At 41.8% G+C, this 26,418-nt stretch overlaps 1 protein-coding gene across 1 annotated transcript in view; it reads left to right on the top strand.

Moving 5' to 3' along the window:
* POC1B (POC1 centriolar protein B) overlaps positions 1 to 25,263 on the top strand; it is a 199,705-nt gene extending 174,442 nt beyond the window's left edge. The window contains exon 11 of the mRNA XM_023222740.3: positions 24,994 to 25,263. Within this exon, the coding sequence (XP_023078508.1) occupies positions 24,994 to 25,002 (9 nt within the window). The 3' untranslated portion in view covers positions 25,003 to 25,263. The remainder of the gene's footprint in view (positions 1 to 24,993) is intronic.
* The last annotated feature ends 1,155 nt before the right edge of the window (positions 25,264 to 26,418 follow it).

The following is a 26,418-nucleotide window of genomic DNA, read 5'->3' as shown; positions in this document are numbered from 1 at the left end:
AGACTTTCCTGGTTTGGGATGACCTTGAGGAGAACTAGTGAAGTAATCTGTAGAATGTTTTTCAATTTGGGTTTATCTAATGTTCTTCTTGTGGTTAGACAGGAGTTATGGGTTTTTGGAAGCACAACTACAGAGGTAAAGTGCCCTTCTCATCACACTGTATCGAGCACACATGACTTATCACTGTGATTTAACATTTACTTTTATGGAAAATAAATCATGTGAAGATAAGCCAGTCTGAACCGGAATTGGACCCGTACATTTTCTAAAATGATTAAACTGGCACAAAATCAGATTGCCAAACTGTCTTGAAACAACAAACTAATGTTTCATTCAGTTTAAGTCCATGGTTGTAAGGTTTGTGTAAGCGCCTTTGCAGAAAATATTTGGAGTTCCTTAGAGAAAACAGCTGCCTGAAATATAGAATGTAGTTAGGATGCCATGTATGAATAATTTTACTGAACTGAGAGCGAGCAAGTGCTCAGTCATTGCATAATACCAGCTGTAAAACCCTGCCTGTTTCACCTCCAGGCCAAAAATCCCCGGAAGACAATATTAGCAATGAACCAGACTTTCACATTTCCTGCCTCCCCTGAATTCATAACATTTCCAAATGCTGGGCTGCTCCTTAGGAGCCTGTACCATTCATTGCCTTATAGGGAAAGCGCTGGCAGAATCACTTTTCATTTGTATTGCATGAGAACATCTTCATTTCAATGATTTAACCCTGATTAAATTTAGCCGTCAGCCTTTAAAGTTCTCTGAGAAGCACTCAAACTCAGATAGGGAAGAAGCACGCCAGCAGGTTCTCTGCAATCCTTTCCCTCCTACCTTCATGCAAGCTCCTTTCCGAGCAGCTGGGTGAGGCCTAGCATCATTCAGAGAGCAATCCTTTGCCAAGCTTGGAGGTGCTTGGTTTGAATGGATCCTCCCACCCTTGCAGTCCTGCTGGGGAAAGCAGTGGGAGCGCCCTGAGCCCCTGTCACTTTTGCATCTTTCTAGTTTAAATTGCTTCCTTCTCTTTCTCGCTTCTCAGATAAATGCAGCCTGTGGCTTTTGGTTTTGATTTGATTTTTATTTTTAAAAATTTGGGATTCTTTCTATTTTTGCTTTCTTACCAAACCGTCTTATATTTTTCCTGTGCCTGTTTTGGCCCTCCCGCCCCCAGCCCTATTGTGTTTATTGAACACCCAAGGTTAAACACTGGGACTGTTTCCCCTACTGAGTGTCTTTTTGTGTGCTCTCTGCTGCCTTCTTGCTATTCCAGTGTGTGCAGGCGGAGGGGACAGGAATGGGGATGCAGTTGCACAGCATTCCTCCCTGGAGAGGGCCAAAGTAAGCCCATATGGAGGTGGCACACACAGTTCCACAGACCTCCTCCCACACCCCTTTTTATTTGTTCTTTTAACAACCCCAAGGGTGTCATTGATGCAAATTGTGTGTTAGAGTTTTCATCTTGTGCCTTCTGTGTGCTCACCATCCAGAAAACTAAGCAGAACAACTAAATGACCTAAAAACAGGTCCCTGGAATTCTTGAAGTGGGTTATGGCAGATAGCACTGCCTTCTGTTTTATCCGTATCCTGAAAAAAGGGGAAGATGGTATTTTGTAATCATGTCCATGTGCTCCAGGCTGGATTGATTATCAGGGCCAATCTTAGATGTTACACAATCCCCAACTACTTTGATCTGCTCTGTCCTAGTCAGTATACCCAGCTGGATAAATAACTTTAGTTGAAGCACAGCTTCCTGGACAAATGTTAAAAATTGATAATGTCCTACATTTTCTGGAAGCACAGGTGCTTCAGATCAACAGGGCTAATCTTGTTGAAACAACTAATGCTAAGCCTTTTTATAAGACAAAGAGCTTTTGTGTTTACAGGTTCAGATTTGGGAGGAAAAAGTAATTTTCTTGGAGCTAAAAATGTTTCCTTTAGAACTAATGGATTATTAACATTCAGTGTGGTTTATTGAACTCAAAAAAAAGAAGAAAAGAAGAAAACCAACCAAAACAAAAGTAATAAAACCTGCACTATTACTGTCAGCTTATTACAACAGTTAACTTCTTGCTTATGAGTTTTTCAAAGATGACTCCCCTGGAAGCTTCAGATAAATTTATTGTTATGAAACAGATATTGCTCCAGGTTTATCTTATCAGAACAGACCTAGGTAGAAGAGGGGACTCCTACTAGAATATGGCTAGTTTTTAGTCACTTAGAAATGTTTCTTATGATTGAATAGACAACCTCATAATTGGGTTCATGAGTAAAAGTTTGTCAAGATTCTACTTTACATGGCGTGGATATTCTCTACTCAAATTCTCAAAAGATATTCTTCTGTAAACCTATAGGCGAAAATCAAAAGACTCATTCCAGCTCTTCTCCAGTCGAGACAGGCAATGTAGAAGCAAGTCTCACTCTGTTGGTGAAGACTTTAAGCAGATCCTTAATCCTCTAGGGGCTCTGCTTCCTTCTGTCTAAAATAGGAAGTTCAACTAAGGTCTAACTGTAATAATCTGTGCACCAATTAGAACAGTGATTAAGAAAGCGATTCTGCAGTCAGATGGCCCAACTTTCAAACACTAGTTCTATCACCATGTAGCTAGATATTGTTGGGCAAACCAGTTTACCTTTTGGAGCCTCAATTTCCTCATCTGTAAAACGGTTATAATAACAGCACCTAACTTAAAAGCTGTGGTAAAGATTCTATGAGATAATTATATGAAACACTTAGCATAGGGGCTGGTTCATAAGAGATGTTAGATAAATCTTAACTTCCATTAGTAGAGGACACATTATTGTAATAAAGTTTATTTATATGTGGTTTCCACTCTGTTATCACTAAACTGATCATTTGAAAAAAAAGAGAGAGAGACACAGAGAGACAGTGTCTTGCTCTGTTGCCAAGGCTGGAGTGCAGTGGCATGATTATAGCTTGCTGCAGCCTCAACCTCTTGGGCTCAAGCAATCCTCCCACCTCAGCCTCTCAAGTAGCTGGGATTACAGACACATGCCACCATATCAAGCTAATTTTTTTTTAAGTTTTGCAAATATGAGGTCTCACTGTGCTGTCTGGGCTGGTCTTAAACTCCTGGGCTTATTCTGATCCTCCAGCCTCAGCCTCCCACAGTGCTGGCATTACAGGCATGAGCCACTGCGCCCAGCTTGAACAATTTTTATAGGGATGGATGAAGCAGGCAAATATGGTTATAAATTCAGAAGTCACTGTTAATATGTCATCAATATTCCAGCTCCTGGTGTTTTTGATGCCAAATAATAATTAGGTATGTTGTATCCTCCGTGGATGGCTTCCTATGACCACAGTGCTGGCATTAGAACAGATAGATGCCACTGGAAATTTCGTTCTTTTCCTGAATGGTCTCTGAGTTAGGCACCCCAGAAACGCTTGAAGCTAATAATTTTTGACAAATGATAGTAGCAAATTACAGGGATATATAGTTTTTAGGAGTGTGTGTATGTTGGGGGGTATGTCCTCTTTCTTAGAATATCATATTCCTAAAATATCATGGCTAATCCCAATCAAAGCCACAGCAGCAGAGCCCTTGGTGATGGATGAAAAAGATGACCATGAGGGAGGTGAGAGAGGAGAAGTGAGGCTGGTGGTGTTGATCAAAAAAGGGGAAAGCCTGGTTTCTAGTCATACACCTAAGCTAGCTGGGTGCACTGGGGCAAGTTGTTAGAGCCTCAGTTTTCTCATTTGTAAAAATCACATAATATCTGCTCAGTCCTTCACACAGGACCAAGTGAAGTCACATGCACAACGGGACTGTGCACAGTCATACAGCATTTCATAAAGGCAAGGGATTCATTAAAAGGTTTCACCTAAGACCAAAGAACTGATGAAATAAGTCCATGGAAGTAAAAGCTTCCCTGAAACATTTTCCTTCTTTGAAGGTATTTGAAATCAACAACTTCCTATTTTGATTGTCCTTGTCTGAAGTGTTCATCTAACTAATTGCTACTTCATACAAGCAACCATTTCCACCTGGAAAGTAAGGACTTCGGAATTCCCTGCCCATATGTTAGACCCAGGGGCTCCCTGTGGGCCAAGTAGATCTGAAATCATCATTTGCTTCTGTCTCCCTCCATTGGAATAGAAGCTCCTCGAAGGCAAGGACATTGCCTATCTAGTTTACCAGTACCCAGTCCAGGATACTCAACAAATGTTGTTGAATAAACGAATACACTGGGCCAGGCATGGTGGCTCACACTTGTAATCTCAGCACTTTAGGAGGCCGAGGCGGGTGGATCACCTGAGGTCAGGAGTTCGAGACCAGCCTGGCCAAAATGGTGAAATCCCTTCTTTATTAAAAATACAAAAATCAGCTGGGTGTGGTGGCAGGCACCCATAACCCCAGCTACTCAGGAGGCTGAGGCAGGAGAATCACTTGAACCCAGGAGGCAGAGGCTGTAGTGAGTCGAGATTGCGCCACTGTACTCCAGCCTGAGGGACAAGAGTGAGACTCTGCATTAAAAACAAAAACAAAAACAGAAACAAAAAACAAACAAAAAAAACCCCACTGAGGTTGCTTCCCCCATCAGGATACTGGAGTTGCAACTGCAGCAAAACCAAACAAATAAAAGAGGAGGAGTCGCAGAAGGGAGAAAAGGGAGCAGGGGAGGAGGGTATGAGAAGGAGAGAAGGGAGATGAGGAGGAGGAGGAGGAGAGGAAGAGGACATAATTTCAACAGGTGGAGGGCTCTAGTAAATGATTCAGGAACATCATCTCCTATGCATCCCTTACCCTACTCCCTCCTGGCTCCTAAACTCCATGGGGGGGATGGGTGGTTTTGCTGACACGATACTTTTCAAACCAAAGCTGAAATAACTTCAAAACAAGGTGACATCCTAGGGATACAAAGTGCTATGACTAGGACACGCTGCTTATTTAGTAAAATAAGATACAGTTTGGCCCTTTCCATTGCTGTAATGAGGAAACAGTGGTTCCAGCTGACTTTAAAACTGCTGCCTAAATGAAGGAATAAGGATCTTCTGGGAAATATAGGCTCCTAATGGAGAGTTGTGATTTGAAAAGGTTCCCACGCAGTGATTTTTTTTTAAAGGCAGTGGCTGCTTCTCCACCATAATGTGTTACATAATTACTGTGTAACTTTGCCACTGCCTCTTACAAGACAGATTGAAACTTACCCACCTAGACCAGCACCGCTGATACTTTTCTAGAATCTGTGGGACTCACTGGAATTGCATTAGAATTAGGAGATCTGGTGATTTCAACCAAATTAGTTGCAAGAAAAAATGGACTCAGGGGCTCCTTTTCCTTCTCGGGCCTGTGCAGCCCTCGCTCTGTAAGGGATGCCATAAAGCCAACCTCTGGGAGAAGAATGTCTTCAGAAAAATTGAGCTTGGTGCCTTAGTAAATGTTTGACCCACGTGACTCCTCCCCCACCCCTAAATTTTGACCTTTAGCATTGCATATTGGAGCCTGAAGCATCTGAGAAACTATTTTTGTCAGAATTCTGTGATGAGGTTAACAGAAGCTGACTGGATAGCTTAAGCAAACAGATGAATTTATCAGAAGGATATCGAGTAGCTCACAGAAGGAGAGGCTGAAGGATCTGCTATATCAAGGACAAGAGAAGCTCTAGGAATTCAGGTTTTGTGAATAATGCAGTTTCCTTAGTTTCACTGCCTCCAGGGTAAATGATTTCCAACCATTCTCAGTTTTTGTGTCACTTCTTGCCACACTGAAATTCCAGGTCAAGAGTATCTGATAGGCCTACCTTCAGTCAGGGATCCAACCTCCCTTTAGCCAGGATAGGGGAAGGTACTGTGATTGATGGTCGTTTCTCCTATAGGGGAAAAGTGGGTCCCCAACAGAAAAATCAAGGCTCTCTCTCCTCAGGATGTTGTGGCGCCGTGTCTTCACTTTGGCAGGGGAAGATGTGGCACTGAGCTAAAGAGAGAGGCGTGGAGGTGGGTTATATTATTTTTAGTTCACTATCTTCCAGTTCGACCTCATATCTTCTCTCTCCTCCAAATTACAAATTAGCATACCAGGCATTTCCACACCAGGATAGCATATGCTCATTCTCCTCAGGAACAATCTGGAATGCGTGAGCAGTTTAGAATTTTGGAGAAGGGGAAAAAATGAGTAAAAGGAGTGCTACTGGAGTGGGAGGAGTGGGTTTCATGCCCTCCTTTTGAGCTGTTGAATTGGTTTATGTCCTCCCCAGAACAACACACTTTTGATATAATTTGATAGAAACTCCATCATATTTCCACCACAGTACTTACATTTTCTGTTTGTATTTTTTTTTTTTTTTCTTTTTGAGACAGAATATCACTCTGTTGCCCAGGCTGGAGTGCAGTGGTGTGATCTCGGCTCACTGCAAGCTCCACCTCCTGGGTTCACACCATTCTCCTGCCTCAGCTTCCCAAGTAGCTGGGACTACAGGTGCCCGCCACCACATCCAGCTAATTGTTTGTATTTTTAGTAGAGATGGGGTTTCACCGTGTTAGCCAGGATGGTCTCAGTCTCCTGACTCGTGATCTGCCCACCTCGGCCTCCCAAAGTGCTGGGATTCCAGGCTTGAGCCACCGTGCCTGGACTCTGTAATTTTTTTAAATGAGAAAACAAAGGCACAATAATAGCCAATGATGTTTAATTCCCTTTTCTAAATAGACTTTTCTAAATATTATCCCAATATTTTATCCAAATGCATCCTAGAGTAAAACAAACAATACTCCTTAGAAAAGAAATTTGTTATGCCCCTGCAGGTTCTAGTTTGACAAATATCTAATTCTATTGGTTTAGAAAATATATGGGTTTGTTTCTCCCTTAAGCCCAGTTGTTACATTTATTTAAACTTTGTTGCATTTTATATAGTCAGTAAAAAGTTAATCATTGACTTTGATTCATGTTAGAGCAACTGGGTATGTTCATTCTACTTTTTTATCTTTTTCCTTTCAGTTCGAATTACCTATGCTAGCACTGCAAATTTTCCTCAGGCTCCTATTGCTATAAGCCACAAAAGCAGAAAGGAAGCTGACATTCGCAGGACACCTGTCAAATGCCAAGTGTTATAACAAGTGTCTTTGCATATATTATTTCATTTACACTTGTAGTATCTTCATTGGACTTGTGTGTAACTAAAGACCCAGAGAGGTTAAAAAAAAAAGTATCCAGAGTCACACAGCTAGTACTTGAAAGGTTCATATGGGAACTCTGTCTGATGTCAAAGCACATTCCTTTTATTATATTGCCAAATAAGATAGATACCAGTTCATCCACAGCTACTAAGCATTCCAGGAACAAATGCATGTTAGGAGTCCCTGAAGGCTAAAATTGTGCTATAAGAGATAGACAAAAGGGCTGAGTGCAATGGCTCACGTCTGTAATCCCAGCACTTTGGGAGGCCAAGGCAGGCAGATCACGAGTTCAGGAGATCGAGACCATCCTGGCTAACACGGTGAAAACCCATCTCTACTAAAAATACAAAAAATTAGCCGGGCGTGATGGCAGGCACCTGTAGTCCCAGCTACTCTGGAGGCTGAAGCCAGAGAATGGCGTGAACCCGGGAGGCGGAGCTTGCAGTGAGCCGAGATCACGCCACTGTACTCCAGCCTGGGTGACAGAGCAAGACTCTGTCTCAAAAAAAAAAAAGAAAAAGAGATGAACGAAAGGAAGCAGACAGTGAGGTCTTGTATCTGACATATAGCCTCTTGGTTCTCTCTGCCCCTTCAGGAGCACCCAGAGGGTGGGTGGACTCAGAAGCTGGGTTGCTGCTGAGGTCAGTGTTGAGCAGTTCTAGCTCAGGAAGCAGGGTCACTGAAGGCTGGGGCTGGGGGACCACAAAGTAGTTCTGGAAGCCTATAGACTAGACCAAACACAGCTTTCACTTATAGGAACATTTATTCATTCTTTGATACAATGAGTACTTATTGTATGTGTCTATGAGAGGTCAGGCATACAAAGATGAATAAGACATGGTTCTTTCTCGAGGGACTTCAATGTGTATTGAGGAAGGGAGATAAATTAACAAGCCATTCGAGTAAATACTATAAACTATATTTGCCACTGCACTTAGATGACCTTTCTATAGTCAACACATCATGGGAACATGTTGACTTTTGACAACTCAGTATCCATTCCACCTTGATTTCCCTTTGAAGGATTTCCTGTTGGGTTGTTAAATCTATTCCCTGAACCCCTTACTCACCAACAAACAGCCACGCCTGACCCAAGCTGGAACAATGTTCACTCCCTGGAGTGAGGAAAGAGGGTGAAAAGATGGAGAAATGATGGAAGAGCATGCATTCTGGGGCAGGGCACTGACAACACTGTTGAATGTTCTAACCCTACCCATCCCTACCCGACCCAATTCTATCAATTTCTGAAAGTTCTGGTCTATCCTGAGAGCAGACAGAAATCCTCCCAATAAATTCCCACCATTTAACAATGGACAGACAACAAAGATCCCTTTGGTGAGATATGGGGTGTTAAAGACTGAAAGCAGGGGGACCAGTTAGTGGCTGTTGCAGTAATCCGGATGAGTATGGTGAGAGACTGAACTCCATGGCTGGAGAGATGGTGAAGGGAAGACAGATTCCAGAATCAGAAGAGACAGAGCTAGCTGGACTTAGTGACCACTGGATGGAGAAAGTCAGGAATATAGAAGAGCAAGATGAGTGGTTTTTCAGGAACCAAACAGGTCAGCTCAGCTTCCCTTACTTACTTTCTGTTGGTCTAGAAGTTATGTTCTCACTTGGCCTTGATTGTGGCATTTTCTTTCTTGCTAAGGCTAATTTCCTATACCTGCACCTTCCCAGCCCTGAGATGTACACATCACTTCCTGCTAAAAAATAAATATCTCCATTATCTAGGAAACTTGGCAGGGACACCAAATCCTCTTTTCACCCTGTATCCTATAGCCCAGGGTATATGTTCACGTAGATTCTTGGAAATAGTCCTGAATAGCACATAGTACTCCAATATCGACAAGCACACTCTAATGATGACGGTGTGTCACAGGATGCTTACTAAGTTTGTGATCGCATTTACATGATCAACTACGTGACCACAGCCCACACAGTTCACACAGCCTCACCACACCTTCCCTATAGGGATTCTCATGTGCTCTGTGCTATCAGCTCTGCTACAGAGGAAAGGTGCTCAAGTACTTGTGGTCATGTGGAAAGAATTCAATAGCACTTGAGCATACAGAGCTGGACTTGGTGGACTGTGCTCTTTACTCAAAAGGCACACACAGGGCACAAGCAGGCAACAACCTCTATGAGTCAGCCCGCTTGGCCTACTTGTCCTTTGCACCATATCTTTTGAACCAATAAATACAGTAACACCCATAGATAAGATACTACCATGTCTTATCTACAGGAAAATAAGGCAGTAGCAAAATTGTGCAAGACACTGAAAAAGTATCTATAAGAACTAAGGACTTCACCCTCCCTAGAAAGCCCCTAGACTCTGGATTTGGGGAGCTCACCTTTGAGATAGAAAAAATTAATTGATAATGGCTTTGGTTGGGTCTTTCTCTAGTTTCTCATACTAGGAGATACTTTGGAACATGGTACTTAAAAATATATTTTAACAAACAAATTAGTAGTACTGGAATATCACGTAATTTCCTGGTGATCTTTTGAAATATTAAAGAAAGGTATTGATATGTTTTAATAGCTTTTGGAATCCCTGCATTTAAAAAATCATGTGATTGAATAATCCCATTGTGTAGGATTGTGCAAGTAAACAATATGCTATGGACAGTCAGGCTGCAAAGGAAAAGGAAATCTTTTTTTTTTTTTTTTTTGAGACAGAGTCTTGCTGTCGCCCAGGCTGGAATGCAATGGCATGATCTCAGCTCACTGCAACCTCCACCTCCTGAGTTCAAGTGATTCTCCGATCTCAGCCTCCTGAGCAGCTGAGATTAGAGGCACACGCCACTACGCCCGGCTAATTTTTTTGTATTTTTAGTAGAGACGGGGTTTCACCGTGTTTCCCAGACTCGAACTCCTGAGCGCAGGCAATCCACCCGCCTCAGCCTCCCAAAGTGCTTAGGATTACAGGTGTGAGCCACCATGCCTGGGCTGGAAATCTTGATAGATAATAGAAAGAGAAGAAACAAAAAGGTCTCACTTACAATTTATCCTCTCACTTTCTGCCAGATGATTAGATCACTGTATTTGTTAACAGCTTGATCACCTGTATTTTATTTCAAGTAAATTTTCTTCAGTTTCTTTGCCAACAAAGCATACTGGATACAAATGCCTCAGAATCAATTTATCCTGCTTCACTAGTTTTATGCATTTTAGATTTAAAGAAACAACAATTAGAATACTTTCAATGATGAAAAGAACTCCATTAAGCTGCCACAAATGTCAAAAGTTCCTGGCTATGCTAACACTTATGTAATTGTTCTGGAAACCCCACGCACCGGAATAGACCTACAACACCAGGCATGACTCACTGAATATTTCTAAGCACATACTCTCTCTAAAATGATCTCCAGTTGGGATTTATTTTTTCAAAGAAAAAAAGTAAAAGACAAAATATGGTACATCAAATCCCAAAGTTTTTTCTGTGATTTTTTTTTGGGAAAATACTGTTGCCTCACATAAGAGCATTAGAAGATGCTGCTGTTTTCATTAATAAAACAACCAGATGGGCAAGCATTAAAACAGGTTGAAACTTTGAAATTCTTCCTAAAAATAATAAATAACATAGAGGACGTGTGGGTTCTCAAATTTCCAAATGGTCTTCATTTCCTGTTGTGATTTTATTCCTAAATTGGTTTTTTAAAACTTGCGGTTGGCAGCATATGACTAGTGTCCTAACCCCTGAGCAATGTTAAGGAAAATTATACATGCCATAAAATGCTAATCAGCACAGGAAGGCCTGGGACCATACCAGCAAGGCTCATTTGTGGCATATACTCCAACAGCTTTTACTGCATATCTTCTTTAAGTCCGAATGCTTGGGGGAGATTTACCAAAGTATATGGCATAACCTGTATTCCCAAAGGCTGATGTTGGGTGCTACTTTCAATACCAAAGTAGTGCATTTTTCTTTTCTTTTTTTTTTTTTTTTGAGATTGAGTCTCGCTCTATAGCCCATGCTAGAGTGCAGTGGTATGATCTCGGCTCACTACAACTTCTGCCTTCCAGGTTCAAGCGATTCTAATGCCTCAGCCTCCTGAGTAGCTGGAATTGCAGGTGCCTGCTACCATGCTTGGCTAATTTTTGTATTTTTAGTAGAGATGAGGTTTCACCATGTTGGCCAGGCTGGTCTTGAACTCCTGACCTCAGGTGATCCACCCGCCTCAGCCTCCCAAAGGGCTGGGGTTACAGGCGTGAGACACTGTGCCAGCCATGCATTTTTCACTAGCAATATTCAGAATGCAGTTTAGGAATTCAGTCAATGGCAAGCCAAACCAGAAGTGGCAAGGCAGTTCTGCCAGGCCGTGAAACAGGACCTAGATAGCAATTTATGTCTAGGCAGTAACAGGGGATCTCAGTACGTGGTTGTCATAGGTCTGTGTTCCATCTGCAGAAAGGAGAAGAAGGTGAACCCAGCAAGCAACAACCATAAGTGGACCAAGCAGCCTGGAGTGAGGCCCCAGGCCAAGGAGGGGACTGAAGTTCTGGGAGGGACTGAAGTTCTAGGAAGGACTGATAAGAAAAGACAAAATTCCAGTCTTAGAGGAACTTAGAGGCAGAATGTAGAAGAAAGAACAAAGGCAAAAGCCCAGTTATTTGAACTGGAATACAAGGTAGAGCCTGTGACAGGAATCAAGTGGAAAATTCACAGCTAGAAATAGAGCAGGAGCTCAGAACAGAACCCAGAGCCTGGCTGACCCGATACTGAGTGACATGAGCTACTTACATTTCCTCTAAGAGCAGACTTGGGCCCAGCACCTGGGGTTGGGCTGAGCTGCAGGTGACTCTCTGTGGCCCCCACTGGGGGTCAAACCTAAATTCAAGGGAAGGCACCAGGCTGAACGGCCAAACACCACTCACACCAAAGTCCTCCTGGCTCCAAACCCTGTTTTTTGTTTGTTTGTTTGTTTCACAACTTTATCCCTTTTGGCAAGCTGTTCTTGTTATCCAGAATTCGCAAGCCCAAACTCCTCGGGCTGCTCATTCTTCAAGATCTAGTTCAAAAAGCGTCTTTTCTGGGCAGCACTTCCAGGTTCCTCTGGGTTCCAGGAATGCTGTATACATGTCTCCATGATGTGTATACTATACTTTGTCTTGTCCTGCTTTAGTTCAGGTCTCTCTCCCTGCCTAGTCTTCAACCTTACCCAACAAGCCTCAGCATCTCTTGAGCCCAGCATAGTGCCAGTATAGAATAGGACCTTGATAAATGTTTGATGATAAATAAATGAATGAAGTGACTGCATGAACAAATGCTTGAGTGAAAATCATTTATTGAAAATTAATCTACTAAATGAAAATCCATCAATTAATAAACAGGTTAATCAATACCATAGATCGAATATGGAATACAAAATAGAAACAGTAGCTAACATGTATGTATCACTAACTGTCCCAGGCCCTGTGCTCAGTCCTTTACATAGATTATCTTCTTTCATCTTCACAACCCAAGATATGAGTGCTATTTTAAACCCATTTTACAGATGAGACAATACAGGCAACATATTAGAATCTTTAAGAACTCTGTCTGATCTACTTAGCAATAAGATCCCTCGCTTCTGGGGCCCTTCACTTGCCACAAGGGATATAGTGGCTGTTAAGGGGTAGGGGTAAGGATGCTATCAGACTTTGCTTATGTCCCATTCAATACTATTGCCAGGTCCCATGCAATATTTGCCTTTCCCCTCCTGATGGGAAAGACCATACTAGAATGGGCCAGAGGCCTCTTCATTCTCCTTAGAGCTCTTTACCCTGCTAGCTTCAGGGTGTGAGATGCGGTACAAACTGAAGTGAAATTATAAGGAGTATTTTTGTAATCACCTGATATTTGCCTATCTACCTCTTTCCAAAGACCACATGAAGCACTTTACGTATATTATCCTCTAGTCCTCACTCCATCCTGTGAGGTAGTGTCTTTATCCCCTAACCCCAGAGGTTTAGCAACTTGCCTATGTCCCAGAAGCTGGAAGCAGAGTCAGGATTTGAGATGAGTTCCATCCGACTCCAGTTTGATGCAACTCAAAAAATACCCACCAAGCACCTCCTCATGGACACGGGGACATGGCCATAATCACCTTCACTGGCTATTGTTCAGAATCCCCTTTAAAAGCATGGTTTTAGTGGCAGCTTTTTGGCCTGCTTATTGGAAAAAGTCACAAAGATCCCATTCATTGGTGTAAAACCTTTGGCATCACTTAGCAACAGACACTATCTATGATGTGGGTAAGATGCAGAGAGGCTCCAGTTGGAAAATCCAGAATCCTCCTGACTTCTGCTGTTCTCTCTCTTTCTTTCTCTTTAGCAACTCATATGCTCATGTTTACCTGTAGCCATTTTTGTTGACCTGTTCATGAAGGATGATAACCTGTGAAATGATGCACCAGCAGGAGAGAGACGGGCCCAGAGGCCGCACCCTGTGTTGTTTGCTTTGTGAAATTCCAGACTGTTTAATCTGCTCTGTCTCATCCTAATAAATCCAGATTCCACTTTTCTTAATGACTTTCCCCTCCTTAAATGCATTGCTGGGTATATACCCAAAGGATTATAAATCATGCTGCTATAAAGACACATGCACACGTATGTTTATTGCGGCGGCACTATTCACGATAGCAAAGACTTGGAACCAACCCAAATGTCCATCAATGACAGACTGGATTAAGAAAATGTGGCACATAAACACCATGGAACACTATGCAGCCATAAAAAAGGATGAGTTCGTGTCCTTTGTAGGGACATGGATAAAGCTGGAGACCATCATTCTCAGCAAACTATCGCAAGAGCAGAAAACCAAACACCGCATGTTCTCACTCATAGGTGGGAATTGAACAATGAGATCACTTGGACATAGGAAGGAGCATATCACACACCGGGGCCTATCGTGGGGTGGGGGTAGCGGGGAGGGATAGCATTAGGAGATATACCCAATGTAAATGATTAGTTAATGGGTGCAGCACACCAACATGGCACATGTATACATATGTAACAAACCTGCACGTTGTGCACATGTACCCTAGAACTTAAAATATATATTTTAAAAAATGCCTACAAAGTTATCTTTGAAGAAGGAGAAAAAGAATAGATGAATCATTTGCAGGAAACGGGGGGAGAGACGTGTGGTTGGAATGGCAGATGGCTGAGCGTGTGGGCACATAGCTGTCTCTGTTGTTCCTTCCACCACCCTGTGGAAACGAGTCCTCTGGAAGTGTACATTCATTCCAAGGTGGGGGCTGTGCCCACTTTCAGGTGCTAACACGTAAATCCACATCCGCTCAGAGTCATCTTAGACATCCAAACTCCGGGCTCAAACCCAGACTGGACTATTTATTCTCTCCTTGAAGTTTTGGCATTAGACCTTCTAAAGATAAAGTGATGGACTATTTCAATTAGTGACAACAGAATTTCTCGTGCTGTCTCCTTTCTCCTGCAGGATATGAAGTATGTGAATATTCTTCACGTGCCACAGTGCAAGTTGCCTGACCTCCTAAGGGCCTAGCAAATGCCTAGAGGGAAGACAGAGGAGAGAGAATGTACATTCAGATAAAAATACAGGTTAAGCAGGAAAACACTGATTGTTCTTGCTGGGGCTTTTTGTGGCGAGGGTGTGGAAAGGACATAAAGATACTACAACCTCAGGGACAAGTGCTCATGTGTAGTTCCTCAAAGTTAACTTCCTGCTCAATGTATGGAGATGACACTAATTCTAGTCATTTCACTTAAATAACTGAAGTTTCTAGAATCCAAGAGTACATAAAGTTTGAAAGACTATGACTTTTTCAGAAGGCTTCATTTAGCCCTTCTGTTACTTCTATGCAAATTTCCAAATGTCATCTGGATGTATATGCTAGGATAACCATTTGTTATTATTTTATTTTTAGATGTATGACGCTTGTTTTATCAAGAGTCTCTTTCATTGATTTTTTGTTCCCACTCCCATCACCATCTGCGCTCCCCCTTAGACTATACCGCAGCACATTAATGTGCAGAAAGATTAGAATTTGTCATATTTTCCCTAGTGCAATAGGTGTTTTGGTAAAACATGCAACTAGAAGTTGAGATTTGTGTTTTAGCACATATTATTATACACATCACTTGGAAACAAAGTCTTGTTGTTAAGAGCATTTTTTATTAATGAACACTCATTAAAAATCAACTTTAATAATAAACATCATCTGATTAAGCATGAGTAAGGTCAGTCCAGAAATTGATCTGAGTAATCATGAAAACATTTCAGCAATCATAAATCTTGTTAATAATAGAATTTCCACCTCCATACCTATTATGATTCGGTGACTCTTTTACTGAAAGTCATTCATATTAATCTCCACAAAACACTAATTCATGGATTTCCTAAGACTTGAAAATTATTCTTTATAATTTTAAGTCATGACGATACTAGAACAATTTTTGTGTCTCTCAAAATTCCTCACCTGACCCCCAAGCCTTAGCCTCTACCTGAATGGACATCTGGGGGCCTGCTCTCTCAGCCTCCTGCGGAAGAAGCTAGGGCTTTGGGAAGCTCACATCTCACCTGTTGCAACAGGAACCTCAGTGGCTACAGACACGGGTCTCACCTGATGGGACTCTGTACCTCATACCTTATGGCTGCTCTCCTCCCATCTCTTCCAGGCAGTTTAGTGAGATGTGGAATCTGGCTTACCCAACAGCTCCCTTAAGTCACTGAGTTAAATTTTGAATCAAGGAACTAGAGGTCAAGAAGATAAATTCCTCTTTCTCCCCCCATTGCTTCTCCCACCGCCCTCCCCACCTGATGGATTGTTTCAAGGTGATGTGCACGACCCAGCAACCGGCTTTGTTCTTTGCAAAGTTATGTCCAGTTCCTTAATACACCATCTAGTATTTGCATTCCTTCCTTTCCTGCCTCACCTTTTATCTCCCTCCCTTTTATAGCCCTGAAATTGCACCACCCAACATAGACTTAGCAAGTAATCTTTGCCTCAGGTTTATGTTCTACAGAATTTGGCAAAGACAATGAGTTAAAAAAAAAAATCTGGTTATATCTTCAATTTGGCCTATAAATGTGGCCTAGAGTCTGTTTTCTTCTAAATAAGAAGGAAGAATGGAGTTCCATAATTCCCCTTAAGATTAACAAGAGTTGCTCCAATGAAGCATGTATGGGTTGAGAATATGTTCTCTAAACCTCATCTTTCTTGTGAGTTTAAGCTCACCACAATACAATTGGATGCTAGAAGTTATTTTTCTGGATTGGTTGCTTCTGCCCAGTTTGAAATGGTAGCTTTTCCTATATACATCAAACCTACAGGTATTTGCAAAGCTAATTCCGGATCTCCATCTTGTTATTGTTGTTGCTATCCTCTGTCATCTTTGAGTCCTTACCACCCATTTTATTTTCAGTGAATTCCAGATATATACCTGAGATATGGCCAGTTCAAATAAATATTCAAAATCCCTTTGATTCAGGATATTCTGTTTTGTGTAAAATATGTATCATTTAATCAGCCGCTAAAGAATATCAGCTGCCAAAGCAATATGATATTTGGGGATTGCAAATAGACACTTTAAACTATCCCCATTCTGAGAAAGAAAGAAGCAAGGAACTTTTCCACTTCTTTATTTAATGGGCAAGATAATAAGATAATTCCTCCTCCTCCCCCTCCCCCTCTGCCTCTTCCTTCTCTTCTTCTTCTCTTCTCCTCTTCCTCCTTCTTCTTTTTTAAGAGACAGGGTTGGCTGGGTATGGTGGCTCATGTCTGTAATCGCAGCACTTTGGTAGGCTGAGGCAGGTGGATCACTTGAGGTCAGGATTTTGACACCAGCCTGGCCAACATGGTGAAACCCTGTCTTTATAAAAGAAAATAATAATAATAGGCCAGGCACGGTGGCTGAAGCCTGTAATCCCAGCACTCTGGGAGGCCGAGAGGGGCGGATCACGAGGTCAGGAGATCGAGACCATCCTGGCTAACACGGTGAAACCCCGTCTCTACTAAAAAAATACAAAAAACTAGCCGGGCGAGGTGGCGGGCGCCTGTAGTCCCAGCTACTCAGGAGGCTGGGGCAGGAGAATGGCGTGAACCCGGGAGGCGGAGTTTGCAGTGAGCTGAGATCCAGACACTGCACTCCAGCCTGGGTGACAGAGCGAGACTCCATCTCAAAAAATAAAAAAATAAAAAAAATAAAAAATACAAAAATTAACCAGGCGTGCCTGGTGCATGTCTGTAGCCCCAGCTACTCGGGAGGTTGAGGTAGGAGAATTGCTCGAACCCAGGAGGCAGAGGCTGCAGTGATCAAAGATCTCGCCACTGTCCTCCAACTTGGGTGACAGAGTGAGACCCTGTCTCAAAAAGGAAAAAAAAAAAAAAAAAAAAGAAAAAGACAGGGTTTCACTCGTCTCCCAGGCTAGAGTGCAGTGACCTGATAATAGCTCGCTGTAACCTCAAACTCCTGGGCTCAAGTGATCCTCCCACTTCAGCCTCTTGAGTAGCTAGGAATACAGGTATCTGCAATACCTTGCTATTTTTTTTAGTTTTATTTTTGTAGAGATGGGGTCTCACTATGTTGCCCAGGCTGGTCTTGAACTCCGGGTGTCAAGTGATCCTCCCACCTTGGCCTCCCAAAGCACTGGGATTACAGGTGTGAGCCACTATACCCAGCCCAGGCAAGATAGCATCTTCCTATGGAGGGGTTGGCATAAGGATAAAGGCTTTTGAATATTTAATAGTATCACTCTTTCTCTTCTGCTCATGCAGAAGGCAGGGAATGTGGTGCTAGATGAGTATATTAATGCTGCTATTTAATGAGTTAAAATTTATCAGAGAGTATGTATAGACAATCTTTTGCTAAGACAGAGCTTAAGACAAGCATCTCTCCTGGGGTTAAAATAAAACAAGTAAAACCCAGGACTCTTTGACCCTGACTGGGTCTAAGAAGTGAGGACAGTTCCCATTAAAATTTGAAATTAAAACTGAGTTGAGAAGGAAAAGTCAGGCATCAATGAATTATGTTTCAAACTGTGCATTAGGATTATTAAGTGGCTCCACTTTTTTTTATTTGGACTGATGACTGACAAATGGCATCTGAGTTCAGTGACTAAAATGAACTTAACATTATGGTTGCAAAATAAGGTATAAAAATAAAATAGGATCAACAATCTACTCAAAATATGAGTAAAGGATATGAATAGACAGTTCACAGAAAAAGAAATTCAAACAGCCTTTAAACATACAAAAACATGCTCAAATTGACTGTTAAGAGAAACGCAGATTGAAGTTACCATGAGATACCAATATTCATCTCTTAGAGTTGCAAAGGTTTAAGAACACATTGTGTCAGCTAAAGTATGGGGAAATACATTACTGGTGGGAATACAGAGTAGTACAATCTCTGAAGGGGGCATTTGGGCAATAATGATCAAAATTACAAACTCATATACTCTGACCAAATAATTCCATATTTAAGAATTTGCCCTACACATATATTCACACACAAGGTGGATGAATGTATAAAACATGATCACTGCAGTCTTTGCTTGCAGTAGCAAATAGATTATGAACAACCTCAATATCTATTGATATGATGGCTCACTAAATAAATTATGCTATGTCCACGCAATGGAATACTATGTAGTCATTAAAAATGAATCTGCTACAATTGCATACCAATGACACCAATAATAAATGCAAATCCTTGTACATATATAGACTCCTGCTGAGAAGATACACAAAATGCTGGTCAAAAGTGGTTGGTGCCAGGGAGAGGAAGTGGGTGGCCAGGAGAGGCTGACTTACTCTATGCCGTATCTTTCCTTTTATATTTTGTTCCATGCACAAATGTCACCTGTCCAAAAATCAACAATGGTTTGTTTTTTAAGAGAAAAAAAAAAAAAAAAAAAAACCAGTGTAATATGTGCAGACATTTTAAAAGAGGCTTTCACCTAATTTGTGAGTAAACTATGCTGTGTAGTTCCAAGTCACTTGGCAACAGCACAGACTTTTAAAAATATATGCAAATAAATCACCTTTAAAGACTAAATCAGAAATTAGAATTATCAAATGGCTGCCCACATTACTTTATTAATAAATGAATAAATCTTCATTCATTTCCCTTTATAACTGACTCTTTCTTGTCTGCATAGCCATGGTTTGTTTCTAGTTGTTTTCCTTGAGCTCTTTGCAGTAAAGGAATCTAACAAGTAAATGAAAGAGTGCATGCAAAACAGGCTGTGATGTTGTCCGATTTAAACTGGGTCCTTAAAATAAGAACTAATTTGTGTAAGGATTTAAAGGCTATTCTTCTGTACTTTGTAATCTCCTAATTGCTTTGTGACAAATTTTGCCAGTAAGTTTTCCAAGAAATGCATGCTAAGAGTGAACAAATGAATCAGAATAATTTACTGTACTAGAGAAAACATTTCCATTTGAAAGAGCTAATCATTCATTACTTACGTAAATGTACCTTAGAAAGGAGCATATATTATCTTCTCCTTATGTATTCCTGATATGTCTCCTTATTATATCAATCAATAACCATTTGATTTTCATATATAAAATGAAGTACTTTAGGTTTCCTCATTGTAAGTTCAAATCACCCCATTCCAGTTGGAAGGACTCCATCAGTCATTGAACACGACCAACCTTTTGAATCTTGAAAGTTGATACTGTTCTAAAAAAGCACTGAATGCTACCCTCACAACTTCATTAGATCACAGTTCTATCTGTTAGCTTCTTGAGGGCAGTGGCTCTACATGATTTATATTTTTATCCCTCAGAATATCTTATACCAACTCAGCAAATATAGAGAGCACAGATTTTTTTTTTTAAAGGTAGAAGACATAGTCATTTTGGCAAAACTTAAAGCAGTTTACGTTTGTCACATACCCTGCAATAGAAGTCAATGACGCTTTTCCAAAAACAAAGAATTCTGATGTGGTCCAGGGTGCTGAAATGGAGACCTAGTATGGGAAGGGGCCCAGCAGCAGATGGAAAAGGTATGACAACGTGCCTCTTGCTACAAGGGCAGACTCCAAACCCCAAAGGGCAAAATACAACCTGAAATCATGTGGATGACTATATAACTCTGTCAAATATGGCCCTCCCCAGCCCCATTTCAGCAATAGGAATAATAAGAGCATCATTCCTTACAATTTTGTTTGTAATGAAAAACAATGGGAAAATGGGCCTTTCTTTACAAAATCTCATAGAACACTGTTTGTAACCAAATAGGCTGCAATGGCATTCTCATCCTGAAGGCTATGGGCCCTTGTATTGGAAATGCCACTTCCTGGGTGGTGAGTACTTGGAATTTCTGCAGAAGCTTCCCTCCAAAGAGTATTTCTGATGCTCTTACTCAATTTTCAACTTGTCTGTAGGTTTAGGGGGAAAGGCAATGTCCTTTTCCTCACTACCCCTGAGTAATTACTGCCACTGGCATTTGGAATAACATTTTCCCCTCTTTCCTGGCTACGATTGCAAGCATCTCTCAGTATCTCCCTGTGTGAGGTAAGATAAGTATTCTGTCATCTTCTATTAATAGGGAGAAATTCTGAGTCACAGGAGGGCTAAGTGATTTTTCTAGCTACAGAAATAGGAGGAATAAAACTAAGCAGGTTGAGGAATACATTATTTTAGGAAGAGGACGATTGTGGTGGTACTGCATCCTTTTTCTGGACAATTGCAATCACTTCCTAATTGGTTTTCCTGCCCCCAGTTTCTCTTTCTCTTCCAGTCTACTCGCCCCCTTTGTTACAGAATTATATCCTGAAATCATGTCACACCCCTGTATAAATATCTATGATGACTTCACCTAAAGAAAAAATCAAAACTTCTTATCATGACATCCAAAGCCCATTTCCATCTGGCAGTACACTACCTTTCCCATGTTCTCTACCAATCTTTGCCTTCCATACCATTCACCTGCACTGCACTGGTCACACATGCCCATTCCTCCAAACCTCAGCTCGTGTCATCTTTCTGTCTTGCCCAGAGTGCCAGTCTTCTCCTATTCCACTGGAAGGGGGACAGTGAGAAATCTGCTCCCTGGGGAATCTAACTCAGATGCTGCCTCCCCTGGGACGCTTACCAGCACCCCACCTCTACCTTCCACCTCCCACCCTAAGGTAGATGAACCGTTTCCTCCTCTTGTTCCCATAGCACTTCCTTTCTACTGCAATGACCACATTTATTACATCACATTCTAGCTATCTGGGCAAAAATAAGTCTAACCTCCCCAATTAGACTTATTTTTGTGTGTGTGTGACAGCAGGGCCTGAATCTCATTCATTTTCATAAGCCCCAGCAGTCATTTCAGTTTTAGACACACAATGGGTGCTCAATAAACACATGATGCTGCTACCAAGATACCTTCTTCTGTTCTTTGTAATCTCCCAACTGCTTTGTGACAGATTTCACCAGTAAATAACTCAGAGTACATACTCGTTCAAGAATTGCATTTACAAGGGCAAGCAGATTAGTTATGCCTGACACAGCATTTTCCTGTTAAGAAGTTCTGATGCTTGCGCCTAAAGAATACTATTTGCCTCATCTTTCCAGTTACTTCAACAACATTTCTACAATTGCTGAACAGAGTGGATGGGTGAGGAATCTGACTATCTGGGATGTCACCTGAAGCTTCTCAAAGTTTGGTCCACCTGTATAAGACACTTCTGGCTGCTGGACTACAATATAGTTGCCTGAGCCCATCCCTAGGTCTTCTGAATCAGAGTCCCTGTTGGGGAGGCCAGGATATGGACTGAGAAAGGAAGTAGAAACTTCCTTTTCTGAAGTATCCAGGTGTTTCTAAACATTTCATTTCTAGACCTACTGGTCTGGGTGGGAAGCTCTTGGGCTCATTGGAAACCTCTGCCTAGGCAAGGGACTGTTGGAGGATGATTGTCGTGAATGCTTCTAAACCAGTTGTTAGTCCAGGCCACATATCAGAATTCTCTGGGCAGCTTTTGGAAAATACTAATGCCAAGTTCCACCTTACATCAGTTAAATCAGAATTACTGGTTATGGGACTTGGGCACCTATATTTCTTTAAAAAGCTTTTCTTTTAAGCCACTTTGGCTGTAGAGTAGTTGTCAGATTCTTTTGATCAAAATCAGGGGTTAGTCGTTAGAGGCTCCAGATTTAGGTTACATTCCCCACCACACTCCATCTCACTCTCACTATAAATGTAAATTTCACAGCAAATTTAACTAGATTAAAAAATGTGCTTTAGCAGTAGGTACAGTTATACAAAATGGAAAAAAGTCCTTCTCTCTGCCATAAGTACTCTAATTAACAGCACATTGCATGAAAGGGCCACACTGAAGGCAGCAATGTTCTAAAGGTGAACCTGCAGGTCGTCATCTCATGAGGGCAGGATCCTAGGCTCAGTGCTAGAAGCCACACCGTGACACAGTTGAGCTGTCTGTTCTCTTGTACCTTGGTCATGCAAGGTCCATGGGTCCTGCCACACCTCCTCTACCACATATTGTAAGTGCACCAATTTCAAGAACAGAAATAATTTGTTTTTAGGCCAGGCGCAGTGGCTCATGCCTGTAATCCCAGCACTTTGGGAGGCCAAGGTGGGTGGATCACCTGAGGTCAGGCGTTCGAGACTAGCCTGACCAACATGGAGAAACCCCGTCTCTACTAAAAATACGAAATTAGCCAGGCATGGTGGCAGGTGCCTGTAATCCCAGCTACTCAGGAGGCTGAGGCAGGAGAATGGCTTGAACCCGGGAGGCGGAGGTTTTGGGGAGCCGAGATCACGCCATTGCACTCCAGCCTGGGCAACAAGAGTGAGACTCTGTCCCCAGAAAAGAAAAAAAAGAAAAAAAGAAAGAAAAAGAAGTCATTTGTTTTTAATATCCTTTATACTAAATTTTTAAAACCCTCAGGTCATCAAGTGGATTCACATTAAAGAATGCCAGCTAATTATTTCTGCCTAAAACATTGGAATCCTACAGCTGGTTACACTGAATTACTTAAATCATTGCAGCATTGGGATAGCTGAGTTCATGGACGTTCCTGGAGTGTGGTGCACCTGGAAAGGGCATGGAAACTGAAGTCCCTTCCCACATGCCTTGCCCTATACATCTCCTCATCTGTATCCTTTATAGTAGCTTTTATGATAAACTGGTAAATGGGAAAATCCCTTTGGCCTTTAAATTGAAATGGAAAATAGCCACAAAGTGGAACAATATGTACTTGAAAGACTCTAGTCACTATACTGCATCATCAGACTTAATCAGTTAACACAAACTTATTATGTAATAATACCAGAGTACTAGGAGGGAACAATGCATGAGATGATTACAATAAGTGCTTAATACAATGCCTCACACAAAGTTGCTTCTAAATAAATCATTACAAGCAAAATATAAAACCTGGAAAATGCAATAATGTAGATGTTAAACTAAAATTTGAAAGATTTAACAGTTGAATACCCGCCACCACCCTAATCAAGATATAGAACATTTCCCTCACTCCAAAAAGGTCCCCCATCCCTCTTTCCAACAAATTACCTGTCTCTTCAAGACAACCACATGTAGGCAGCATGACCTCGCAGATATCCATGCCCTAATGTCTGGAACCTGTGAATATGTTACCTTACATGGCAAAAGATACTTTAAAGGCGTTGAGATGGAGAGACTATCCTGGATTACCTAGGTGGGCCCAATGTAACCTCATGAGTCCTTAAAAGTAGAAGAGGAAGAAAAAGAGCAGGTCAGAGAGATAGAGAGGTAGAAGAGGCAGCAGAGATTTGAGCCATGAAAACCATGTGACCTGCTATTGTTAGTCTTGAAGACACAGGAAGCGGAGGCACATGCAAAGGAATGCAGGTGGCCTCTAGAAGTTGGGAACGCAGCAAGCAAACAGGGACCAGAGTCCTACCCCGCTAAGGACTAAATTCAGCCAACAACCTGAATAATCAGGGAAACAGGTTTTCCCCTAGAGCCTCCAAAATGAAAAGCAGCCCTGCTGACACCTTGGGTTTAGTCCAGGGAGACCCACTGGGGACTTAATGACCTACAGAACTGAAAAATAATAAATTTGTGTTAAGCCAAAAACAAAAGTAAATTACCATACAGAAAATATAACAAAAGAACAGAGAAATCCCATCAGTAAGGCTTTTTCCCTGGGAAACTGGTTAGGCAGTGGCATGACCTAGCAAAAGTTTACACTATTTTTTTTTTTTTTTTTGAGAGGGAGTCTCGCTCTGTAGTCCAGGCTGAGAGTGCAGTAGCGCGATCTCGGCTCACTGCAAGCTCCGCCTCCTGAATAGCTGAGACCACAGGGGCCCACCACAATGCCTGGCTTTTTTTTTTTTTTTCTTTTTTTTTTTTTTTTAAGTAGTAGAGATGGGGTTTCACCTTGTTAGCCAGGATGGTCTTGATCTCCTGACCTCGTGATCTGCCTGCCTTGGCCTCCCAAAGTGCTGGGATTACAGGCATCAGCCACCATGCTCGGCTGGGTTTACTTCTGAGGTTTGGGTAAGGAACCTAAAACTTCTGGTAGGTCCAGAAAAACCTGATGGATTTATACCAAAGGATATACCTATCGAATGTTTAATAAAACTAACCTTGGAATTCTATATGTGCAAAAATTAGTATAGAAACTGTGCTAAGCAGGTGTCTGTTTACTCAAGGCTGGGTATGCTTCTACAATGTGGCTTCTAGCACAGCCTTTCTCATCTGTCCATGAATGGAAGTTTCCTTCCAGTCATGGGAGAGTGGCTCTCATGCCCAGCTCTGACCCTCCCCTCTTCCCCTTCCTTGTGTTCTGAAAAGCTCCTGCTGGGCATGAAGTCAGAGGGAGAAAGGAAGTTTCCAGAGAATGGGACTTCTTATATGCAGGACTCATAATATAAATGTGTGTTTCCATTAGGTGCCTTGAACCCAGATCGAGAGACAACGGCTATGTGGCTCAAGCTAGTGGATTTCCAATTCCCCTCTTGCACAACATGCAGTCCATGGGATCAGCTATAAGCCAGCATTGATGGAACAGGGAAAGTGCCTGCTACTTCAGCAGGTGAGTCCTAGAATGATGGGGAACCCCTGGTATGCAGTGTGTTTTCACTGTCCCAAAACTATCCAGGTATCTCAGCCCATTGAGAAACCTCAATTTCTGGGTTGCTTACCTCAGCAACTAACAGGGGCCGTAAAGCAGTTGATTCTGTTCCTTGAAACTTTTTTTCAAACAATGTGTATGGATTGTTTTTCTCTTCCTGAGAACTAAATTAACACTGTAGTGTTTTTTTCTGTTATATGATCCCTTTTCAGCAAGGTCAATAAACATGTATTAAGAGCTGTGGTCGGGTGCGGTAGCTTACATCTGTAATCCCAGCACTTTGGGAGGCTGGTGGATCACTTGAGGCCAGGAGTTCAAGACCATCCTAGGGAGCATGGCGAAACCTCATTTCTACTAAAAATACAAAAATTAGCTGGGCATGGTGGTGCATGCCTGTAATCTCGGCTACTTGAGAGGCTGAGGCACAAGAATTGCTTGAACCTGGTAGGTGGAGGTTGTAGTGAGCTGAGATCGTGCCACTGCACTCCAGCCTGGTGACATAGTGAGACTGTCTCAAAAAGAAAAAAAGAAAAAAATTGTGTGTGTGTAACAATAAAAACAGGTAGCAGTCAATGAGTTATTGTTCTAGGACTGTTTCTACCCCCTTTACAAATATAAATCATTGATTGCAACAGCTCTGTGATAGAGTATTCCTATTTTACAGATAAGGAAACTGAGACATGGGGAGATGAAATGGTTTCCCTGAGAGTCATAGGGCCAGAAAGTAGGTAAGCTAGGATTAGAATCCGGGTTGGCCTCATTCCACAAGTCCTAGTCTGGACCAGCAAGATAAAATTTAACAAATTATGTAGAAGCTATTATGGTAGACCAGGTTGAATTCATTTAGGGCCACTCATCAGGTTGGGAGCAGTGTGTACTAAGGAGTTTTCAAGGGACTGAGATGCAAGTTTGGATTCCAGCATAAATTACCTGACATTTGAGCCCAGGCTTCCCCACCATAAAGTTGTGATAATGGTATACTTGTTTTGCAAGGTAATCACAATGGTTAAATTTAACCTGTGCAATGGTTGGTGTAGAGTAAGTTGTAGCCACTATGTTGGTATTTCAGATATGTCCAGATATAACTTTGATAATTAACCCACCAACAGCCTTAAGCAGTGTTGTTTAGATTGGAGTTTGGGGCTCCCTAGGGTTCTATTAATATATTCTTGGGGTATCTGCAAGTTCTTAAGTTTGAAAAAGTGAGCTAGAGCATTCCTGTATTGTGGACACACACAGTCA

This window comes from Piliocolobus tephrosceles, chromosome 10 (genome assembly GCF_002776525.5).
Source record: "Piliocolobus tephrosceles isolate RC106 chromosome 10, ASM277652v3, whole genome shotgun sequence".
Taxonomy (NCBI): Eukaryota; Metazoa; Chordata; class Mammalia; order Primates; family Cercopithecidae; genus Piliocolobus; species Piliocolobus tephrosceles.
Note: the sequence above shows the minus strand (reverse complement) of the source record. Positions and strands in the feature narration are given on the sequence as shown.